A 17,733-nucleotide genomic window follows, 5' to 3' on the forward strand; every position below is an offset into this window, starting at 1 on the left:
GTCCAGATTGGGCTTAGGCCATAAAGTGAGTTTTATACCCCTGTCATAGAAAAAGCTGATTGTTAAACAAGGAGGACAATCTGGGTCAATCTGGACAATCTGGGTCAACTCTTGCATTGATAGAATAGTCCCTAAGCAAGATAGGCAAAAATACTTGAGGAAAAATGTATTGGTCAAAGAGGATATTATAGACACCAAAAGTGATGCAAAAAACCCACTGCCTCCATGCCTCTGAGGCTAAGCCAGTTTTAAGTCATTATTGATCTTGTTTCTTGCTACAGGATAAAATGAGGCAGAATATGTGAAATACAAAATATAAAAAGGTGTGCATATAAGAGGTTAGCTGTATGTAATATTACTCAATTTGAATAACTTCATTTGCACTGATGAGCTGGTAGGTATTCTTGCAAGGCCCTTGTTAACAGAACTGGTATTTAGCCATGAGAGAGAATCTGTTTCCTCTTAAAATGAAAAGAAATCCAGATTTCTTGGACCAACTCTGAGGTACTCAGTGCTGCACCTGAGGAGGCTGGGATCCAAGGCAATGGATCAGTTAGTAGTCCCTGAAATTGTCTGGGAACACATCCAGCTCAAAGTTTAAATTTCAGCCACTGGGTGCCGTGGGCACTGTTATGGGAATTCTATGGATGCATATGTATATGTGAATAACTATCAGATAAGCCACCAACAGATGGTGATCAAAGTACATCGTATGGAACCTTGTTTAGTTTTTAAATGATCAATAAGCATGTTCTTTTGTGGCACTGGAAATGGATTATTGCATGACTGCATTAGTTCATTTACAGCCTCGAGGATCTGTTCCCAAATTCATAGATTAATTGGAACACAGAGGTACCCATCTGTCCTTTCCCCCTGCTCTACCTGCTACACTTGGAGGCAGACAATATCATAAGTGCTTCTTTCCAGAAGGAATGCCAAGTACAGTAATAGTTAAAGTTGGCTTTCTGGCTACTTTGCCATTACCTGAACGAGGGTCAGAATCTGGCTGTGACAGTATCTTTACATAGAACAGAATCATAGAATTGTAGAACCAGAAAGGACCTGTAAGATCATCAAGTCTGGTCCCCACAAGGAAGTTATTAGGCTCAAACAAGCACAACAAGGTGCCTGTCCAGTCTCCTCTTGAACAGGGATGGTGACTGCACTATGTCTGCTGGGAGTGTGTTCCAGATTCTGGTGACCCTTATATAAGTTCTTCCTTATAGCTAGCCTGAGTTTATCCTCTATAAGCTTATGTTTGTTGGTCCTCATCCTCCCTGGAGGTGCTTTCCTGAAGAGTTGCTCACCTAAACCTTGGTGTTCACCGCGGATGTACTTGTAGGTGGCTATCAAGTCACCTCTTATCCTTCTCCTACTCAAACTAAACAGGTCCAATCCCCCAAGTCTGTCCTCATAGGACCTATCCTCCATGCCCTTGATCATGCGGGTGGCTCTTTTTTATACTTTCTCAAGCTTATACATGTCCTTCTTGAACTGGACACAGTACTCTAGCAGAGGCCTCACCAGTGCCGAATTGAGAGGGAGGAGCACTTCCCTGGCTTTATTGGACATGTATCGGCTGATGCACGCCAGAGCTCTATTTGCTTTCCTGGTGACCTCATTGCATTGCTGGCTCATATTTTTCCTCCAGTTGATTGTAACCCCCAGGTCTCGCTCAGATGATATGCCAGTCAGTGAGCCAGCACCCATCATGTAGTTGTGGTGAGGGTTCTTCCTACCCAGATGAAGGACTGTACACTTATCCCTGTTAAACCTCATCTGATTCCATTTCACTCGAGTCAGTCTGTCAAGGTCATCCAGTGTGCCCACGTTTTCCCATAGCTTGGTGTCATCCGCAAACATAATAACTGAGCTTTTTCAGACTGTTAACTGAGCTTAACAGTCAAGTTGTTAATGAATATATTAAAGAGCACGGGTCCAAGCAGCGATCCCTGGGGGACACCACTGGAGACGGCCAGGATGAGGCCACATCCCATCTATTACCACCCTCTGGGAGTGGCCTCTAATCCAATTGTCCACCCACCTCACTGTAGACTGGTCAAGTCCAGCACCTTCGAGCTTGTTTGAGAGAATCCTGTGGGAAACAGAATCAAAGGTTTTACTGAAGTCTAAGTAAATCACATCCATTATGTGTCCCCTGTTCAGATGGCTAATTGCCTGGTCATAGGAGGACACAAGGTTTGTCAGGCATGATATACTCTCGACAACTCTGTGCTGATTACTTCTTAACATGCTGTCCATTTCCAGCTTGCAAATGATGACCTCCTTAATAAATTTTTCAAAGATTTTATCCAGGACTGAGGTCAGACTGACCAGTCTGTAGTTTGCAGGGTCATCCCTCTTCCCCTTCTTGAAGATGGGTACCACACTGGCTCTCTTCCAGTCATCTGGGACCACTCTTGAGTTCCACAACTCTTCGAACAGCTTGGCCAGTGGTGCTTCTATTAGCTGAGCGAGTTCTTTCAGGACTCTTGGGTGCAGGTCATTGGGCCCAGCAGGCTTAAAGATATCCAAGTGTTGCAGGAGATCCCTCACTTGTCCAGGACTGATTTTGTGTAGTTTGTTGTCGTCCCCATATTCCCTGGGCCTCTGGTCAGGTGAACAGCCTACATCTGATTGCAGGAATACCAACGTGAAGTATACATTTAGGCTGCCCTTGAGCATTCAGTAGGGGTCCCACAGTGGAGCCTGACTTTTTCTTGCTCCATATGTATCTGTAGAAGGACTTTTATTACAGTTTCCAGCTTGATCTCCATTCCTGCGTTGGCTTTTCTTGTCTCCTCTCTGCAGGTCCTGATGATACAGGTATATTCCTTTCTGGTTGCCAAGTCATTCTTCCATTGTTTATATGGAAACAATGCTCAAGAGGCTTGTCGGTCAGGCCCTCAGGGACCATGAAGAGTTCAAGAAGAGTGGTTGCTTCTCAAGGAAGCGATCCTCAATGCACAAGCTAAATCTATTCTAACACGGAGGAAAGGCAGCAAGAAGGCACAGCAGCCCTCCTGGCTCTCCAGGGACCTAGCAGACCTCCTGCGGCTAAAAAGGAAAGCCTACAAAGGATGGAGGATGGGATTCACCTCCAAGGAGGATTATTCTGCACTGGTCCAGTCCTGCAGGGAGCAAACCAGGAAAGCCAAGGCTGCAGCTGAACTCCAACTGCTTCAAGCATCAAGGACAACAAAAAGTCCTTTTTTAGATATGTGGGGAGTCAGAGGAAAAGCAAGGGCAATGTTGGACCCCTGCTAAACCAGATGGGGCAACTGACAACTGACGCCCAGGAAAAAGCCAACCTATTAAATAGGTACTTTGCGTCAGTCTTTCATCAGTCCCATGGGACGCCCATGCCTGCTATGGGACAGGGAGATCCGGGTGATGGGGATCCCCTACCCTCCATAAATGCTGACCTCGTGAAGGAACACCTTGAGAAGCTGGATACCTTCAAGTCAGCCGGCCCTGACAACCTGCACCCCAGGGTACTCAAGGAGCTGGCGAGCGTCATAGCCCAGCCCCTGGCACGGATCTTTGAACACTCCTGGCGCTCTGGTGTAGTGCCTGAAGACTGGAAGAAGGCCAATGTGGTGCCGATCTTCAAGAAACGGAGGAGGGTGGATCCGGCTAACTATAGGCCCATCAGCCTGACTTCTATCCTGGGGAAGATCTTAGAAAAGTTTATTAAGGAGGCCGTCCTTGATGGACTGGCCCAGGCTAACGTTCTAAGGGATAGCCAGCATGGGTTTGTTGCAGGTAGGTCTTGTTTGACCAATCTCATTTCCTTCTATGACCAGGTGACCTATCACCTGGACAAGGGAGAAGAGATTGATGTCATATATCTTGACTTCAAAAAAGCTTTTGATCTGGTATCCCACGATCACCTCTTGGCCAAACTGGCCAGTTGTGGCCTTGGCTCCACCACGATCCGCTGGCTGGGAAACTGGCTCTGTGGTCGGACCCAGAGGGTTGTAATCGATGGCAGTCACTCATTGTGGTGCCCTGTGACCAGTGGGGTCCCTCAAGGCTCTGTCCTGGGACCCATCCTGTTCAATATCTTCGTTAATGATGTGGACATTGGAGTCAGTGGTGGACTGGCCAAGTTCGCCGATGACACCAAACTTTGGGACAAAGCATCCACGCCAGAAGATAGGCGGGTGATCCAGGCTGACCTGGACAAGCTCAGCAAATGGGCAGACGAGAACCTGATGGTGTTTAACACCGAAAAATGCAAGGTTCTCCACCTTGGGAGGAAAAACCTGCAGCACCCTTATAGGCTCGGCAGTGCTACGTTGGATAGCACTACAGAAGAAAGAGACTTGGGGGTCATCATTGACCACAAGATGAACATGAGCCTCCAATGCGATGCTGCGGCTAGTAAAGTGACCAAAATGCTGGCGTGCATCCATAGATGCTTCTCGAGCAAATCCCGGGACGTCATTCTCCCCTTGTACTCGGCCTTGGTGAGGCCGCAGCTGGAGTACTGCGTCCAGTTTTGGGCTCCACAATTCAAAAAGGATGTGGAGAAGCTTGAGAGAGTCCAGAGGAGAGCCACGCGCATGATCAGAGGTCAGGAAAACAGATCTTACGATGACAGGCTGAGAGCCATGGGACTCTTTAGCCTGGAAAAGCGCAGGCTCAGGGGTGATCTGATGGCCACCTATAAGTTTATCAGGGGTGACCACCAGGATCTGGGGGAACGTTTGTTCACCAGAGCGCCCCAAGGGATGACGAGGTCAAACGGTCACAAACTCCTGCAAGACCATTTCAGGCTGGACATAAGGAAGAATTTCTTTTACTGTCCGAGCCCCCAAGGTCTGGAACAGTCTGCCATCGGAGGTGGTTCAAGCACCTACACTGAACACCTTCAAGAGTAAATTGGATGCTTATCTTGCTGGGATCCTATGACCCCCGCTGACTTCCTGCCCTTTGGGCAGGGGGCTGGACTTGATGATCTCCCGAGGTCCCTTCCAGCCCTAATGTCTATGAAATCTATGAAATATACTACTTTTTTCATTTTCAGAAGCTCTTTAATATTCCTGTTGAGCCATGTGGGTCTATTGGCTCCTTTCCCATTTTTTGCCTGCATGGGGATGCCCTGTTTTTGGACTGTGAGAATTGCGTCCCTAAGGAAGCTTCACAGTTCCTAAACTCCCAAGTTGGCCAGTTGCTGGTTGCAGAGGGCCTGTCCAACTAGCCTCTTGAGTTTTGCAAAACCTGCCTTCTTGAAGTCCAGGACTTCTGATCTGCTGTCTGATTTCCAAGTGGATAGTGAACCTAACTAGGTTGTGATCACTGTCTCCCGGACTACCACCAATTCTTAGGTCACCTGTGATGTCATCACCTTTGGCCAGCAGTAGTTCCAGAGTGGCCTTACCCCGGTAGGTCCTTCCAGAACCTGCATCAGAAACGGGTCATCTATTGTTACCAAGAACTTGGCTGACCTGCCAGAGGTGGTAGAGCGATCCTCCCAACAGATGTCAGGGTAGTTGAAGTCACCCATGACTGTGGCCCTCAACTACCTGTGATCATGTCTCTAGTGTTAGCTGCCTCAGTCAGTTCTCTGGAGAATGTCTAATTACTCTCCTCTTCTTGGGAGCCAGGCCTATAGTAGACTCCCACCATCAGGTCTCCCTCTCTTGAGCTCCCTTGTATCCTGACCCAGAGGGTCTCAAGGGACCCTTCCCTGTTGTCAAACGTGGCCTGCAGGGAGGAGTACTGCTCTTTCACATAGAGGGCCAAACCTCCTCCCTTCTTCCCAACCCGATCCTTCCTGTAAAGTCTATAGCCCTTAATATTCACTGCCCAATCATGTATGTCATCCTACCAGGTCTCTTAACCCAACCAGATCAAAATCCTCATCAACCAGGAGTTCCAGTTCCTCCTGTTTGTTTCCAATGCTTCTGGCATTCCCATAAAAACATTTGAGCTCTGCCCTAGTTGCCTCAGGTTTTCTGACACGATGTCTGTCGCAAGATGTCATTATACCAATCTGGTTGTCCATTTCTTGAGCGCTCTCCCATGTGTTGTTGTGGCTAGTGGCTTCATGTACTGCAGTGAAACCTTCTCCCCAGCCCTGGACTTGCCTAGTTTTAAGCTCTTCTCAGCAAGTTGGTGACTCTCGTAGCAAAGAGCTTCTTCCCTAGAAGAATGAACAATGCACGTGGAACACCGCAGTGCCAAGCAGAGCTACCCGTGATAGTATCTCTGCACAGCATAGCATTATGCTGTATGGACATACCCAAACTGCCTAGCTTTTATCCTTGGAAATGAATGGAAAATAATCTGGGCTGTTTGCTGGGGTGAAAGGAATAATCAGCTGGGCTCCGCTTGTAAAAAACTAAGCATGATTTATTTCCTTTCCTCACTGCTCTCTTGCCTTTCTCCTTGTGCATATGCTTTATTTGAAATAGGTAAGTTAATTTGCAGTGTTTCCTAAGGAATTATTTTACTAAGCCTCTCTGTTGGTCTTCAGCCAGGCCCTGTGCTTACTGGTGTGATCAAGGTAGACATGAGTTGGGTAAGATCATATACCCATAAGGCAAAATCAAAACAATCCGTCAGCATCCTGGGATTTGAACTTGTCCTCAGAATCTGGGTAGAAGTTCCTGCTTTCTTCTGACCTCCCCTTAACTCTGCTAACTACTCACCAGCCTCCTTATAGCTTCTCTCTTTGGAATTTGTTCAACAAAATGAGAAGGAGAAAACCCCCCCAGTTAATACTTCCCATAGAGGCACACTGGAGGCACCATTATACTTCCCATAGAGGCACCATTACCTTATGTCTCGTCCCAATATTATACAATGGCCTTGAGAGATATGAGAGTGACATTTCACAGGCATAAGTTTGAAAATGAGTTAATTTTCTAAGACCTCTTGTCACAGGCAGTATAGAAACATTTGTTCAAGAAAGTTCTTTTGATTTGCTAGTGTTTTGGTTCCTGACAGACTCTGCTGTGTTATGTGAAACCCTTTTCTATCATTGTAATGATAAAGTTTCTGGCTCTTCAGGTTGCTAAGAAAGTCTTCGATATGCAAAGCAGTTCATGATGCAGCTGGATGGACTGATGTTCTCATGCTTATCTTGGACACAGTGTTGGCCCTGTCATTTCTGCTCAGTGCTTTGGCCCAAAAAAATATTCTTTGTGCCTGAGCATGCCACATGTTACCTAACACTGCTGATTCTACCCCTAATAACAATTAGAAAATGGATGCCTAGGAGCTACCTACAAAACGAGCACCAAACAGATTCACTTCCAAATTTGGGAATTCAGACCTCTACTCTACACAAGGTCACAGGTACAGGTTACTATTAAACTGCAACACCATGCATTTTATTTTCCTTTTTAATTGTCTTGAAAGACATGGCAGAGATTGTTTCTTTGAAGAGTAAATTATCTCATAAATATTTAGCATTGGTCTCTAATATGGATTTAATGTTCTAAATATTTCAGTGATTTCCTTGTTTCTGTTTTGATCACAAACATGCCTGCAAAATGACTGACAAACTCAGGGTCACCGGTAGAACATAATATATACGTTCATTTTTCCATAATAATTCTGTTTAATGAAGAGAAAAATCTAGTCAGTTTGCTTCCCTAAATTAGATGAGTAACTCCAGTAAAACAGGCAGGACTTTCCTAGTCACTAAGATGAGCAGGATGTGGCCTTTTTTAGTTGTCTTCCAATTTTCACTGATTTAGACTCTGTTTTCATCCTTTAAATACCATCCTGTTTAATGAATTTATAAACATTTTTATTACATCATTTAAAAGCTGTTCATTTTGGTTATTAAATACATATTTCATTGCCATCTATATATTCAAATGATATCCTGTGCTAAAATACAACAGAAAAGATGAGTGGAAAAGGAAATCAAGTAAGGATTCTACCGAGTTGGTTAAATCTTTCCATTACAAGTGTTGCCGCTGGGTCTCGACCAGTTGCTCTCGTGCCGCTCTCGCTCAGGTAATTGGTGTTAAGTGCCTCACAGGTTTGTGTCCCTGCCTGAGCTGGTGTTTTCCCCCCAAGTCTTCAACCCCATGCTCGTCTGCCACGACTTGTTGGACCTCAGTGTCCGGGGTCGTTCATCGGGCGTACTTGTTGACCCGCGGTTCTCCCGGCAGTTACTCATGGGGCTCCGCCATGTCTACACCCTGGCCTCATGCCTCCTATGGAGCAGTGTCCAAATGGTCAACGCCTTTTCTCCTGGGACCACTTAAGGAAGGGCCACCCCAGGGGCTCCATCACTGCCTACCTAACTCAAGGACCTGCTTCCTTCCTGTATCCCTGGAGCCTGGGAAGACAACTCAAAGAAAAAAAAATGCTCCAACACAACCACTGGGTTCCCTGCCCCTTTAACTACTTCTCTTCTACCCCTCCCGGGTCTCTAAGGGGGCACGGAGTGCCTTATCCTTTAGTTTGTCTGGTTTCCTGCCTACTCCAAGGCACCTCCAGGTCTGGCAGCGATATCCACCCTGATGGCAACCCTTCCGGGGTTTCCCTGTAGTCCTCTTCTCCCGGGTTGGACTTCCTCAGGTGCCCCACCGTCCCTTCACTCCCACTTGCAGTTAGCTCCGTCTCTCCGAATCGTTCCGGCAATATCTTCGGGTGATGTTCCTGGCATCCCTCGGTTGTCCTGTATGAGGCACCGTTGAGGTGATCCTCCTCTTCCTGCCTGCACTCATCCTGGACTGGTCCTGATCCCCGGGTCCCGTGGGCAGGGACGCCTCTGCTACCAACGTTAGCCGCAGCTCTGTTCCCTGATTCCCTGCTGGCTCTGCAGTGTATCTTTGCTGGCTGGTGTTTGGCGCTGATGTCACCGGCCAGCCGCAGCTGGATAAACAGGCAGCTGATGAGCTGCACAGGCTCTGCCTTCCACCCCTCGTAAGCTGTGCTCCGAGCTGCCAGTAAGTATTCGTCCTTATGGCGTGTCCCGGGACAATGAGTTTATGTAAAAGTTCATGTGCAAGTCTTCTTTCTTCTCTTGTTCTTTTTATGGACTTTTTTGAGTTGATCTGCTTCCAAGCCATGACACATGCGGCTGCTCCCACTGCCACCCCCAGGTGGGTGGCAGGGCAGGAGCAGTATGCTGGCTGGACTCCACTTCCCAGCAGCCCCTGCGGCAGCAGCTCCTTCCAGCTGCCACTGCTAGTGTCTCTGCTGCCACTGGTGTCACAGGCCGGCTAGGCGCTGTGAGTGTATCAGCGGTGAGGCTGCTGGGTTCAGGATCGAGGAGGCGAGTCAGGAGTGAAGTAAAGGCAAATTTACTTATAGCTTAGCATACAAAAGTTAAAAGAAAGGTTAATGCGACAAACAGTACAGTAATAAAGAGGTCATAGTGAATGATAACAACAGCTAGAACAACAAAGAGTTCCCACATGGGATTGGCAACTTATCAGCAGTCCCTCTATGCCAGGTCCACGCCAAGTTGTTCCAGCAAAGTCAGGCGCCCCCAATCAATGCTGTCTGAGGAGTCACCAGGAAGGTCCCTTGGTCAGGATCTGGTCCTCACTCACACGGGGAGTCCAGGGTCCAGGCGTGGTACAGCTATGGTCCTTCTGTCCTGCCCTTCATGCTGGTTGCCTGATATATGTGCTTCTTTATACCTTATCTTATGCTAATCTGTTGGCTTTAGAGCCACTCACAATCTTGCCCTATAGCTGTTACCCTATGGGATCAAAAGGTGTTAGAAATTATCATGAAAGGTTAGTGCCTGAACTTGGGTTCACCCAATAAGCAAATGACACCACATTACTTTGCGGTTTGAAATTAGCATTACTTTGCCTAAGCTCAACTCTTTAGTTTTTTTATTCTTGGATTCCTTGGAATGTGCTGATTATATTATGTGGTCAGATCTGGTTATGGCTTGACCTTTAAAAAACCTGTTAGATCAGCAAATCTTGTAGCTCATGCTTATTTTGGGGGGCTCAGTGGTCCCATGATCAGTGCAAACTGTTAGATTCAACACTTAGGTTAATTTGTGACCAACAAATTCCACTTGCAAGTTGCAAACTTGCAAGCTTTGCATTAGCTAATCTTAACTGCTTAAGACAATTACCAGATGCTTCCAAGAGCATATATTTTTTTCAGCCAATCGGAGGCATGGGAAGTCTGCTTTGCTTCATCTTCAAAATGGTGACCACGGCTGTGATATGACGATGAAATCAGGGGCCCCGACCGTTATAGCTGTGTAATCCGCCGCTAGGGCCTGTGAATTTGGTAGGTTCCCAGCTATAAAGACAAAAGAAATAAAGGTATTTGGAACGTACAGAGGAAGGACCACCTTTAATTTTTCTTTGCTGCTGGTGAGTATCTGAGAAGTAGGAAGACCATTGAGATAATGTAAATGTGGAATTTAAGCTCAAAGTTCTAATAATTTGGTCCAAGCATACTTTAGGTACCCAGAAATCAAAGTTGCTGTTAATAATAGTAGCTTTCCCAAATTCCCCTGGCCCAGGGAGACACAGTTGTGAATATTTGTTAAAGTTAGTATTTGTAGTAATCTTGTGTTACAGATTTAATTTTTTTAAATTACTTTTAAAGTTAATATTTATACCCTTGCTTCTTACTATTATCTTAATTTTTTTTACATTTGCTTTTATCACCTGGACCATATCTCAGCTTTGAGATCCCCTCCTTTCAATGCCAGGGAAACAAAATTGGTCTATGGTTAAGCACAGCATTAAGACACCAAAGTCCTAGTGTTGGCTATGTCATTTGTTCAGAGTGTGACCTTACACAAATCACTGAACACCTCTGGCCTAGGTTTCCTCCTTTGGAAACTGGAAATAATACTTCTGTACTTTGCTGACATACTGCAAAGCTGTTGATGGTGTTTATAAAGCAAGGAGAGATCTTTGCATATGAGGCATCCTATGAATTGAAGGAATTACTTTAAACCAGTAGTCACTCAACCAGGTGGTGGATATACCCTGGGATGCCACAAGATCCTTTGAAGGATACTGCAGGAAGTGTGAGGAGATTTGTAAGGTGTGTGGAGAGAAGCAAATAAAGGCAGGCTCAGGCTTCAGGTGTGAGAAGGTAAGTAAATAAGGGCAGGTTCAGGCTCTCCCTTCCTGGCTCCTCCCACCACCCCTATAGCCTGCCTCCTCTGCAAGGAAGTTAATCCTGTAATAAATGAATTAGTTTTTGAAATGGGGTGCTGCTTAATTCAAAAAAATTATGGAGAGGTGTCTTGAGTCAGACAAGAGGTGCCTTGTTTGACAACAACATATACATATTGTTTATACCCTGTTTCCCATGTCTAGTTGTCATATGCTTCAAAGTGGGGGTTAGATGTGCTGAAATGCTAGTTTATCAAGAAAATGCCTCACTAATCCCAGCATCTCAAGGTATAATTTGCATCTCTGAGCCAAGTGAACTTTTTACATATTGGGTCAAATTCCCTTATAAACATAAGCATTGGAGAAGGCTCCCCAAATGTAGCAGCTCAGCTCTCTTAGGTTTAGTAGCAGTGGAGCAGAAGCCCAGTCTTTCTACAGCTTTGCATAGGGTCTCTCCTTTCCGCCTCTGCACCGTGGCTTTGCCCTCCCCTTTGAAATGGTGGAAGGTTTCAGAGTTAAGATGCTTTTGGCAGTTCACAACTTCATAGTGCTCTTGTTTCCGGCTCTCTGCAGACTCAGACAGGCACTACACATGGGTCAGATTTTCAATATTTTTTTCTTTTGCACCCAGAAGGGCTAGAAACTTTTACGAATTAAATTGTGAGTCTTATTTGTTTGTATGATTTCAGGAGCTGGGGCCCTGGGTTAGAGATATCAATAATACCCAGTCACACAAAAGAGGGAATTTGGAAGGGAGTCTGGGTTATGGGCACTGACTATCTATCTAAACATAGTACAGATAAATTATTACATGAGTGTGTGATCATTTTACGTACAAATAAGTTTGCGGAAGGGTTAATTGCAAAAGGGTGTCATTTGTGATTTTCTCTTCAAGGAATTTGCCTTAGAATATTTGGACAAAGAGGACATAGGGCATGTCACCGCATGCAGGCATGCGCGGTTTGTGGCGCTGCAAACCTCTTATTGGAGCCACAAACTGCATGCGTGGAACATTAAAATGAGCCCCACGCTGCAAATGTGCAGTATGGGGGCAAAATTTGCTACTGGGATTTTTCAGTAGCAAAAAAACACCCCAAGAAAAAAAGCAGCTTGGCGCAGGTGAAAATAGTGCGCGCCGGAACATACGGAGGCTTGGTCCTTCTGTGAGACTCTCTGGCTGCTGGCCAGAGCATCTCTACTGCTCCATTTGTGCCCCAGCTGCTGCAGCATGCCAGGAGCCAGGAGGAGCCGGGCAAGGGTAGTTTGTCCGAAGTGGGACAGTGTGTCCCGCAGCAAAGTGCGTGTGAAGGGGTGTGCACTGGGACACACAGCAGCAGCACAAATTTGTGCTGTTGCAATTGCATGCCCCTGCTGGTTGGGACGTAGCCTTTAGCTGAGAAATCCCAGCTCCTGTTGGGGAACAGTTACTCATACAGATCATCCCATTGACCAGCTCCCTTGTGACTCAGTTTACACAGAACTATATTCTTGTGAATCATTATTCATCAATGCGGGTCCGAGGGTCACAATTTGGCCCTATCCAACCTTTTTCTGTATGAACTTGGTTTAAGATAGTACAAGATTATGACCAAGAGACACTGTAATAAAGAAATGTAATTACTGTATAAACATATTACTGACAACTTTGCCTGGAATGAAAAAGAAAGTGTTAGATTAAAATCCATTTGTGGATTTCCACTGAAAGATACTTACTTTTAAAGAAAAATCTGGATAAACTTGAGCGCTAGTATTATTTTTATAATGAGCAACAAGTTAAAAGTGGGTGTGGACAAGTGGTTAAGGTGACAGGACTGCTAGTCAGTCCACTGTGCTCTGCACACATGGTTTTGGTTCCTGTCCTTGTTGTTTAGTCAGGGATGATCCTGCCTTGAGTAGGGGGCTGGATTAGATGGCCTCACAAGGTCCCTTTCAGCCCTACTTTCCTATGGTCATATGATCTGACTTTCTTCTTTTCTATTTCATATCAGGCTACTGGTGCTTAAGAAGGTGGTATATGTTGTCTCACAAATGAAGTTTGGTTTTTTGGGGTTTTTTTTAGGCTATTTAAAAAAAAATAGTGCATGAACAAAAAAAGCTCCCCATCTGTTTGGGGTTTCTTTTACCCTTTCCCTCTGCTGTTGTGTGAAATGCCTAATTGTCCCTTTCAAAAATTTATATTGCACTTTAATTGTTAAATGCAGATGCTTCTTCTAATACAGTATATTCTTCTATGTTACATTTTGTTGATTTATAAATCAAAATCTTCCAAGCATCTCCGGGGTATATTTATAATTTGTAAATATTTTTTTAAAAAATAGGCAAGGTAGTAAATGCTAACAGCCCTTGCTGTATACACACTCTTTTAAAAAACTGGGATCAGATTCTATTTATGTGTTTAAGAGGGGAAATAATTGGGAAAGAGCTCATTGCGAAGGTATAAGCCTACGTCTTGTCATCCACTATCAGAGAATGCTCTTCCAGCTGACTGAAGCAAGGGCAGCTCAGCCAATCACGAAGCTCTTTTCTAGCTCTGTCATCAGTCCTTGGTTGGGGAACGGTTTGCTTTTATGCTCTGTATTTGGAAGGCAGATAAAATGCCAGGTCTGGGCTGCCTCTAGGGATAACCTTCCCCTCTATGATGTGAATGAATAGCTTCTTGGCTGGGGAATCCACAGAAAATTGACAGGGCAGGCTCAGTTCCTCTGTATAGGCCTTCTCTACATTTTAACCCTAGCTGTGGCTTTGTAGCAATTTCAGTTTTGCATTGAGAGAGGTGCTTTGGATTATTAGACCTCCATGTACGACAATTTGTACCTGCATGGATTTGAAGACTCGGAGGCGGTAAGTATTTTCATAGATAATATTTTTTCCTGAACAGCCTAATAAGATATGGAGAGAGCAGGGAGCAAAAATCAGGCTTTGTTTCTGGGTTGAAGCTTGACTGCCTTGTGATGCATTGTATACAGTTTTGGGAGTCACCTGAAATAATCCTCCATTACATAATTTATTGTCAAGCAGCAGAATTTAGGGATTTCATGAAAGGCTTAAAAGCATTTTGTGTACCATAATTTATAGATTACAAGCTACACTTCTGCTCTCATGGGGTGTGTAAATGCTTCATGGAAGACAGTTTTACGTATGCCGAAAGCTGTTTCAGATAATTTACATGTTACATTCATAAGCGTAACAGAAAAAATTTTAATTATATAATACTAAACGTTTGTTTGATCGAGTTGGAGCGGAAGTTCCTGAGCTGCCATCTGTGTTATATGTGCTCTCTGGCTAAATTATCAGTGCAGATGCATTTGATTATTTTAACAAAGAAAAGAAGCAGCGCGAGTGTTTGCTGTAATATAATCCCTTAGTACCAATGGTAAAATGCAGCGTTAAAATGAGTCCAAAAGAGGCTGAGGTGTGTGCTGTTTTTTTTTTTTTTAAAGAAATTATTTCCCCCTCATTTACAATGACAAGTCTATGGCAATCGTGACAAAATGATTCACTGTGAATCCTAAAGCCCGTGTTAGTGTAGTCATAGCACTAAGCCTAAGAAAGGGAATGGTAATGATTAGTGCCTACAAGCTTTATTTAGGTACTGGTGATGGTGGTGGTTCTTTTTAGCCCTGGTACGGTTTTTCTACAGTGGCTAAACAGAAACCCTGGAGGGACAGAATAACCACTTGGAAAGAAAACTGCTTAGATTACCAGAGCAAATGTACATGCTGCTCCATATTAAGCAGGGATGTGTTACATAAGGCTTTATGGCCAAGTCATAAAATAAACAGGTTATAACATAAAATAGTGTATACGTCAATACAGACGTATATACCCTATGATGTGGTATCCACAAGAGAATGGATAAGATCTTGAAAGACTTTAGATAAGGCTTTCTTACTGCCTGCCAGTCTGGTTTAATTGGATTTGAACTGTTAAGTGTAACCTGTTTACATGTTGCCTCACATAGTAGCAACTTATCTTACAGTCAATTTATTTCAGAGGGAAAGCAGTCTAATATCCTTGTGATTTGAAATTAAATAACACACTATAACATGCTGGGTAAAAAGGGGGGAAACCTAAATTATTTGTTTAGGTATAAATTATTAAACCCAAGCACAAAAACTGTGCTTCCTTAAGCCAATTTGGAAACCATTTAATTTTTGAAACGGCTGACTTTTTACTCTGCATATATTTCTGATTTATATTTGTGATGTTAATTTCTTCTTTAAGACTGGCATATCCATGCACACATGATGATTTTAGTTCTTTTAGAGATACTTTTAGGGCCCAGCTAGGAATTAACATACCAAACTCCGGTTTGTTTTTTTGTAACTGTTATTTAATTCCCAAGGCACTGGCCAGGAACAATGGTGTATTTTTCCCATCTGTTGACATAAGGTACCTGCCCTCTAAAATGAAAAATTAAAAACAAAATTGCTTATGTGTAGTTGAGATGGCCAAGGTGCTTGGTGGTGTTTGCTACAGTAGAGCAGGATCATCTGTACAGGCCAGATTTTTAAAGGTATTTAGGTAAAGCTGCAAATCGGCGCCTGGTAGGATTTTCAAACTCCTGCATGCCTAATGCTAGCTAATTTCACTCAGGACCTATCTGGGTCCCCACATCTTAGATCACTTGGAAAGAACAATGTTGTGCCAGTGCAGAAGCTTGGAGACTTGCATAATATGAAGCAATCAGAATAATATGACTACAGCACTAAAGGAATCTTTTTAGCCGCAGAAAGTAAATATTAGAACCACCATGGTCAGCTTTTGGGAAGCTGGGTGGAAAAGAAATAGTTTTAAGGCTTTCAGTTGCCTCATTCAAGCCATTTGTGCTAATCTGGTTACCAGCTCTGGTTACCAACTCATGCAGCTGAATCATGACTCTAACAACATTTCGTGGGGTTTGTGTATGTGTTTTTTCTTTGATAATTTCATCTTCTAGAATCAAGTGAATATATTAACTTTCATTTGAAAAAAAGCTATATTTCTAGGCCTCACAATTATGGAGTGAAGCTGAAAACTGAATCCTAAAAGCTAAAATATTAGAAGGTGGATCATACCCTAATTTATTTTATCAGGCCTCTTAAAAATTATGATTATATTGGATCCCAACTTGCATGATTTTGGATGGTTGGAATGCTAATACTCTGCTAAGTAGAGCAGTGTGATGTGCAGGATGAAATGGTGTGAATGCAGCTTTCAATCCAGTGAAAGCCAAAGTAACTGAATTACAGTTGTAGAAAATAAACCATTCCTGGAATATCAGGTACTCTGCAGCTATTTTCAGGGCAAATGCATGTAACTGTGTTTGCGCATGAAGTGGAAAAAAGGCCTCTGCTTTGGTTCTGAGAAATCCAAAAGCTTGCCCAAATGTTCTGCAGCAAGTGAACATATGGAAGCACAAGGATGCTCACTGTCCTTGCTCTTTTGTTTTCTGAAGCAGGCATCTGAGGCCAAGAACTCCCAGCTACTTGCAAGGCTTCCAACACACAGTAAATCAGTATATATCAAAATGAGCCAGGCTAGTACAGTAACATCTCCGTAAAGTAGATGTTGGCTCTTATGAAACAAATTCTGTAGTTTTCTAGAGTAGTTTATGACATGTAATTGATAAATTGGATCCCTTTTGGGAACCCCTGTATAACTTCTTCTGCCCTTAATGAGGGACGTGTGATAACACAGTATTTTGAATGCTTTCCCTGTATATTTTGCGTATCATGGATTGTAGTCATCTGAACTTTACTCGTACCAAAATCCTAGGATAGATCCTGAATAGCAGAAGTCCTGGCAGCTTTGTGGTCTACCTGTTGCCTTTCTCTGAGGGATTAGTGCTGTTTAAAGTGGGTGGCACCTGTTCAGGAAGGAGCATAGCTGATGTGGCCACTGATCGTGCTGTTCAATATCTGTCCTTTAGAGAACTTTTATAGGGAGTGCTGGAGTAGAAGCTGCCTTATCCACTGAAAAATTAAAAATTATTAAGCGGACCAGAATGAAACTGCCTATCCTCCTTTGCAATGGCTTCCCCTGAAAAAGAAGGGGCCTTGTTAGCACAGGGAGGCCTATCTCAGTGATGCTGTTTCTCAAGGTTTTCATTTAAGTATATAGAGTAGACTTTGTTCATGTGGCCTGTTTAGTATATTTTGCCACTGTGGAAGCCCCTAAGGCAGCCTTCAGTGCTCTCTAGCTAGCTCAATTTAATCTACCAATATGATGCACCCGTGCCACACCATCTTCCTAGTATGGGTCAGCTTAGCTGTCAGCAGAGCCTCTAAATTTTTGTAGAGTACTATTTACTGTCCCCAAAAGGGCTCCAAAGAGACCTGGATAGAATATATTTTAAGTGGCTGAACCACTTGACAATTTTATGTCTGACTTGAAGGTGATTTGGGCAGATTTCTTCACTGATCCATAATATGGTGAGTAAATGAAGTAGAGTTGGGAGTAGAATTTGTGAGCAAGTATGAAGCTATTGTAAATTTTTACAAAATTGAAATAAGTGTCTATTAATATGCTGACCTGTGAACTCTGAACTGCAAATTTATTTGGAAGCATTAGAACTTGTCTTTGAACTCTGGTGAATGGCACAGTGCTTTGAATGTCTGTACATAGGTTTTTATGTTGAAATCACACCTATTTTAATGTGCTAAATATGTGTTTTATT

The 17,733-nt window shown here is 43.8% G+C and overlaps 1 protein-coding gene across 3 annotated transcripts in view; it reads left to right on the forward strand.

Annotated features, from left to right (window-relative positions):
• CACNB4 (calcium voltage-gated channel auxiliary subunit beta 4) overlaps positions 1 to 17,733 on the forward strand; it is a 278,889-nt gene that overhangs the window by 107,367 nt on the left and 153,789 nt on the right. The window contains exon 1 of one of the 3 annotated variants that reach the window (XM_090045720.1): positions 13,680 to 13,916. The exons of the other annotated variants lie outside the window; for them this stretch is intronic. Within the exon in view, the coding sequence (XP_089901846.1) occupies positions 13,872 to 13,916 (45 nt within the window). The 5' untranslated portion in view covers positions 13,680 to 13,871. Of the gene's footprint in view, positions 1 to 13,679; positions 13,917 to 17,733 lie in introns of those variants that run through there. 3 annotated transcript variants of the gene reach the window in all.

This window comes from Crocodylus siamensis, chromosome 4 (genome assembly GCF_052110815.1).
Source record: "Crocodylus siamensis isolate JL-2025a chromosome 4, ASM5211081v1, whole genome shotgun sequence".
NCBI lineage: Eukaryota > Metazoa > Chordata > Crocodylia > Crocodylidae > Crocodylus > Crocodylus siamensis.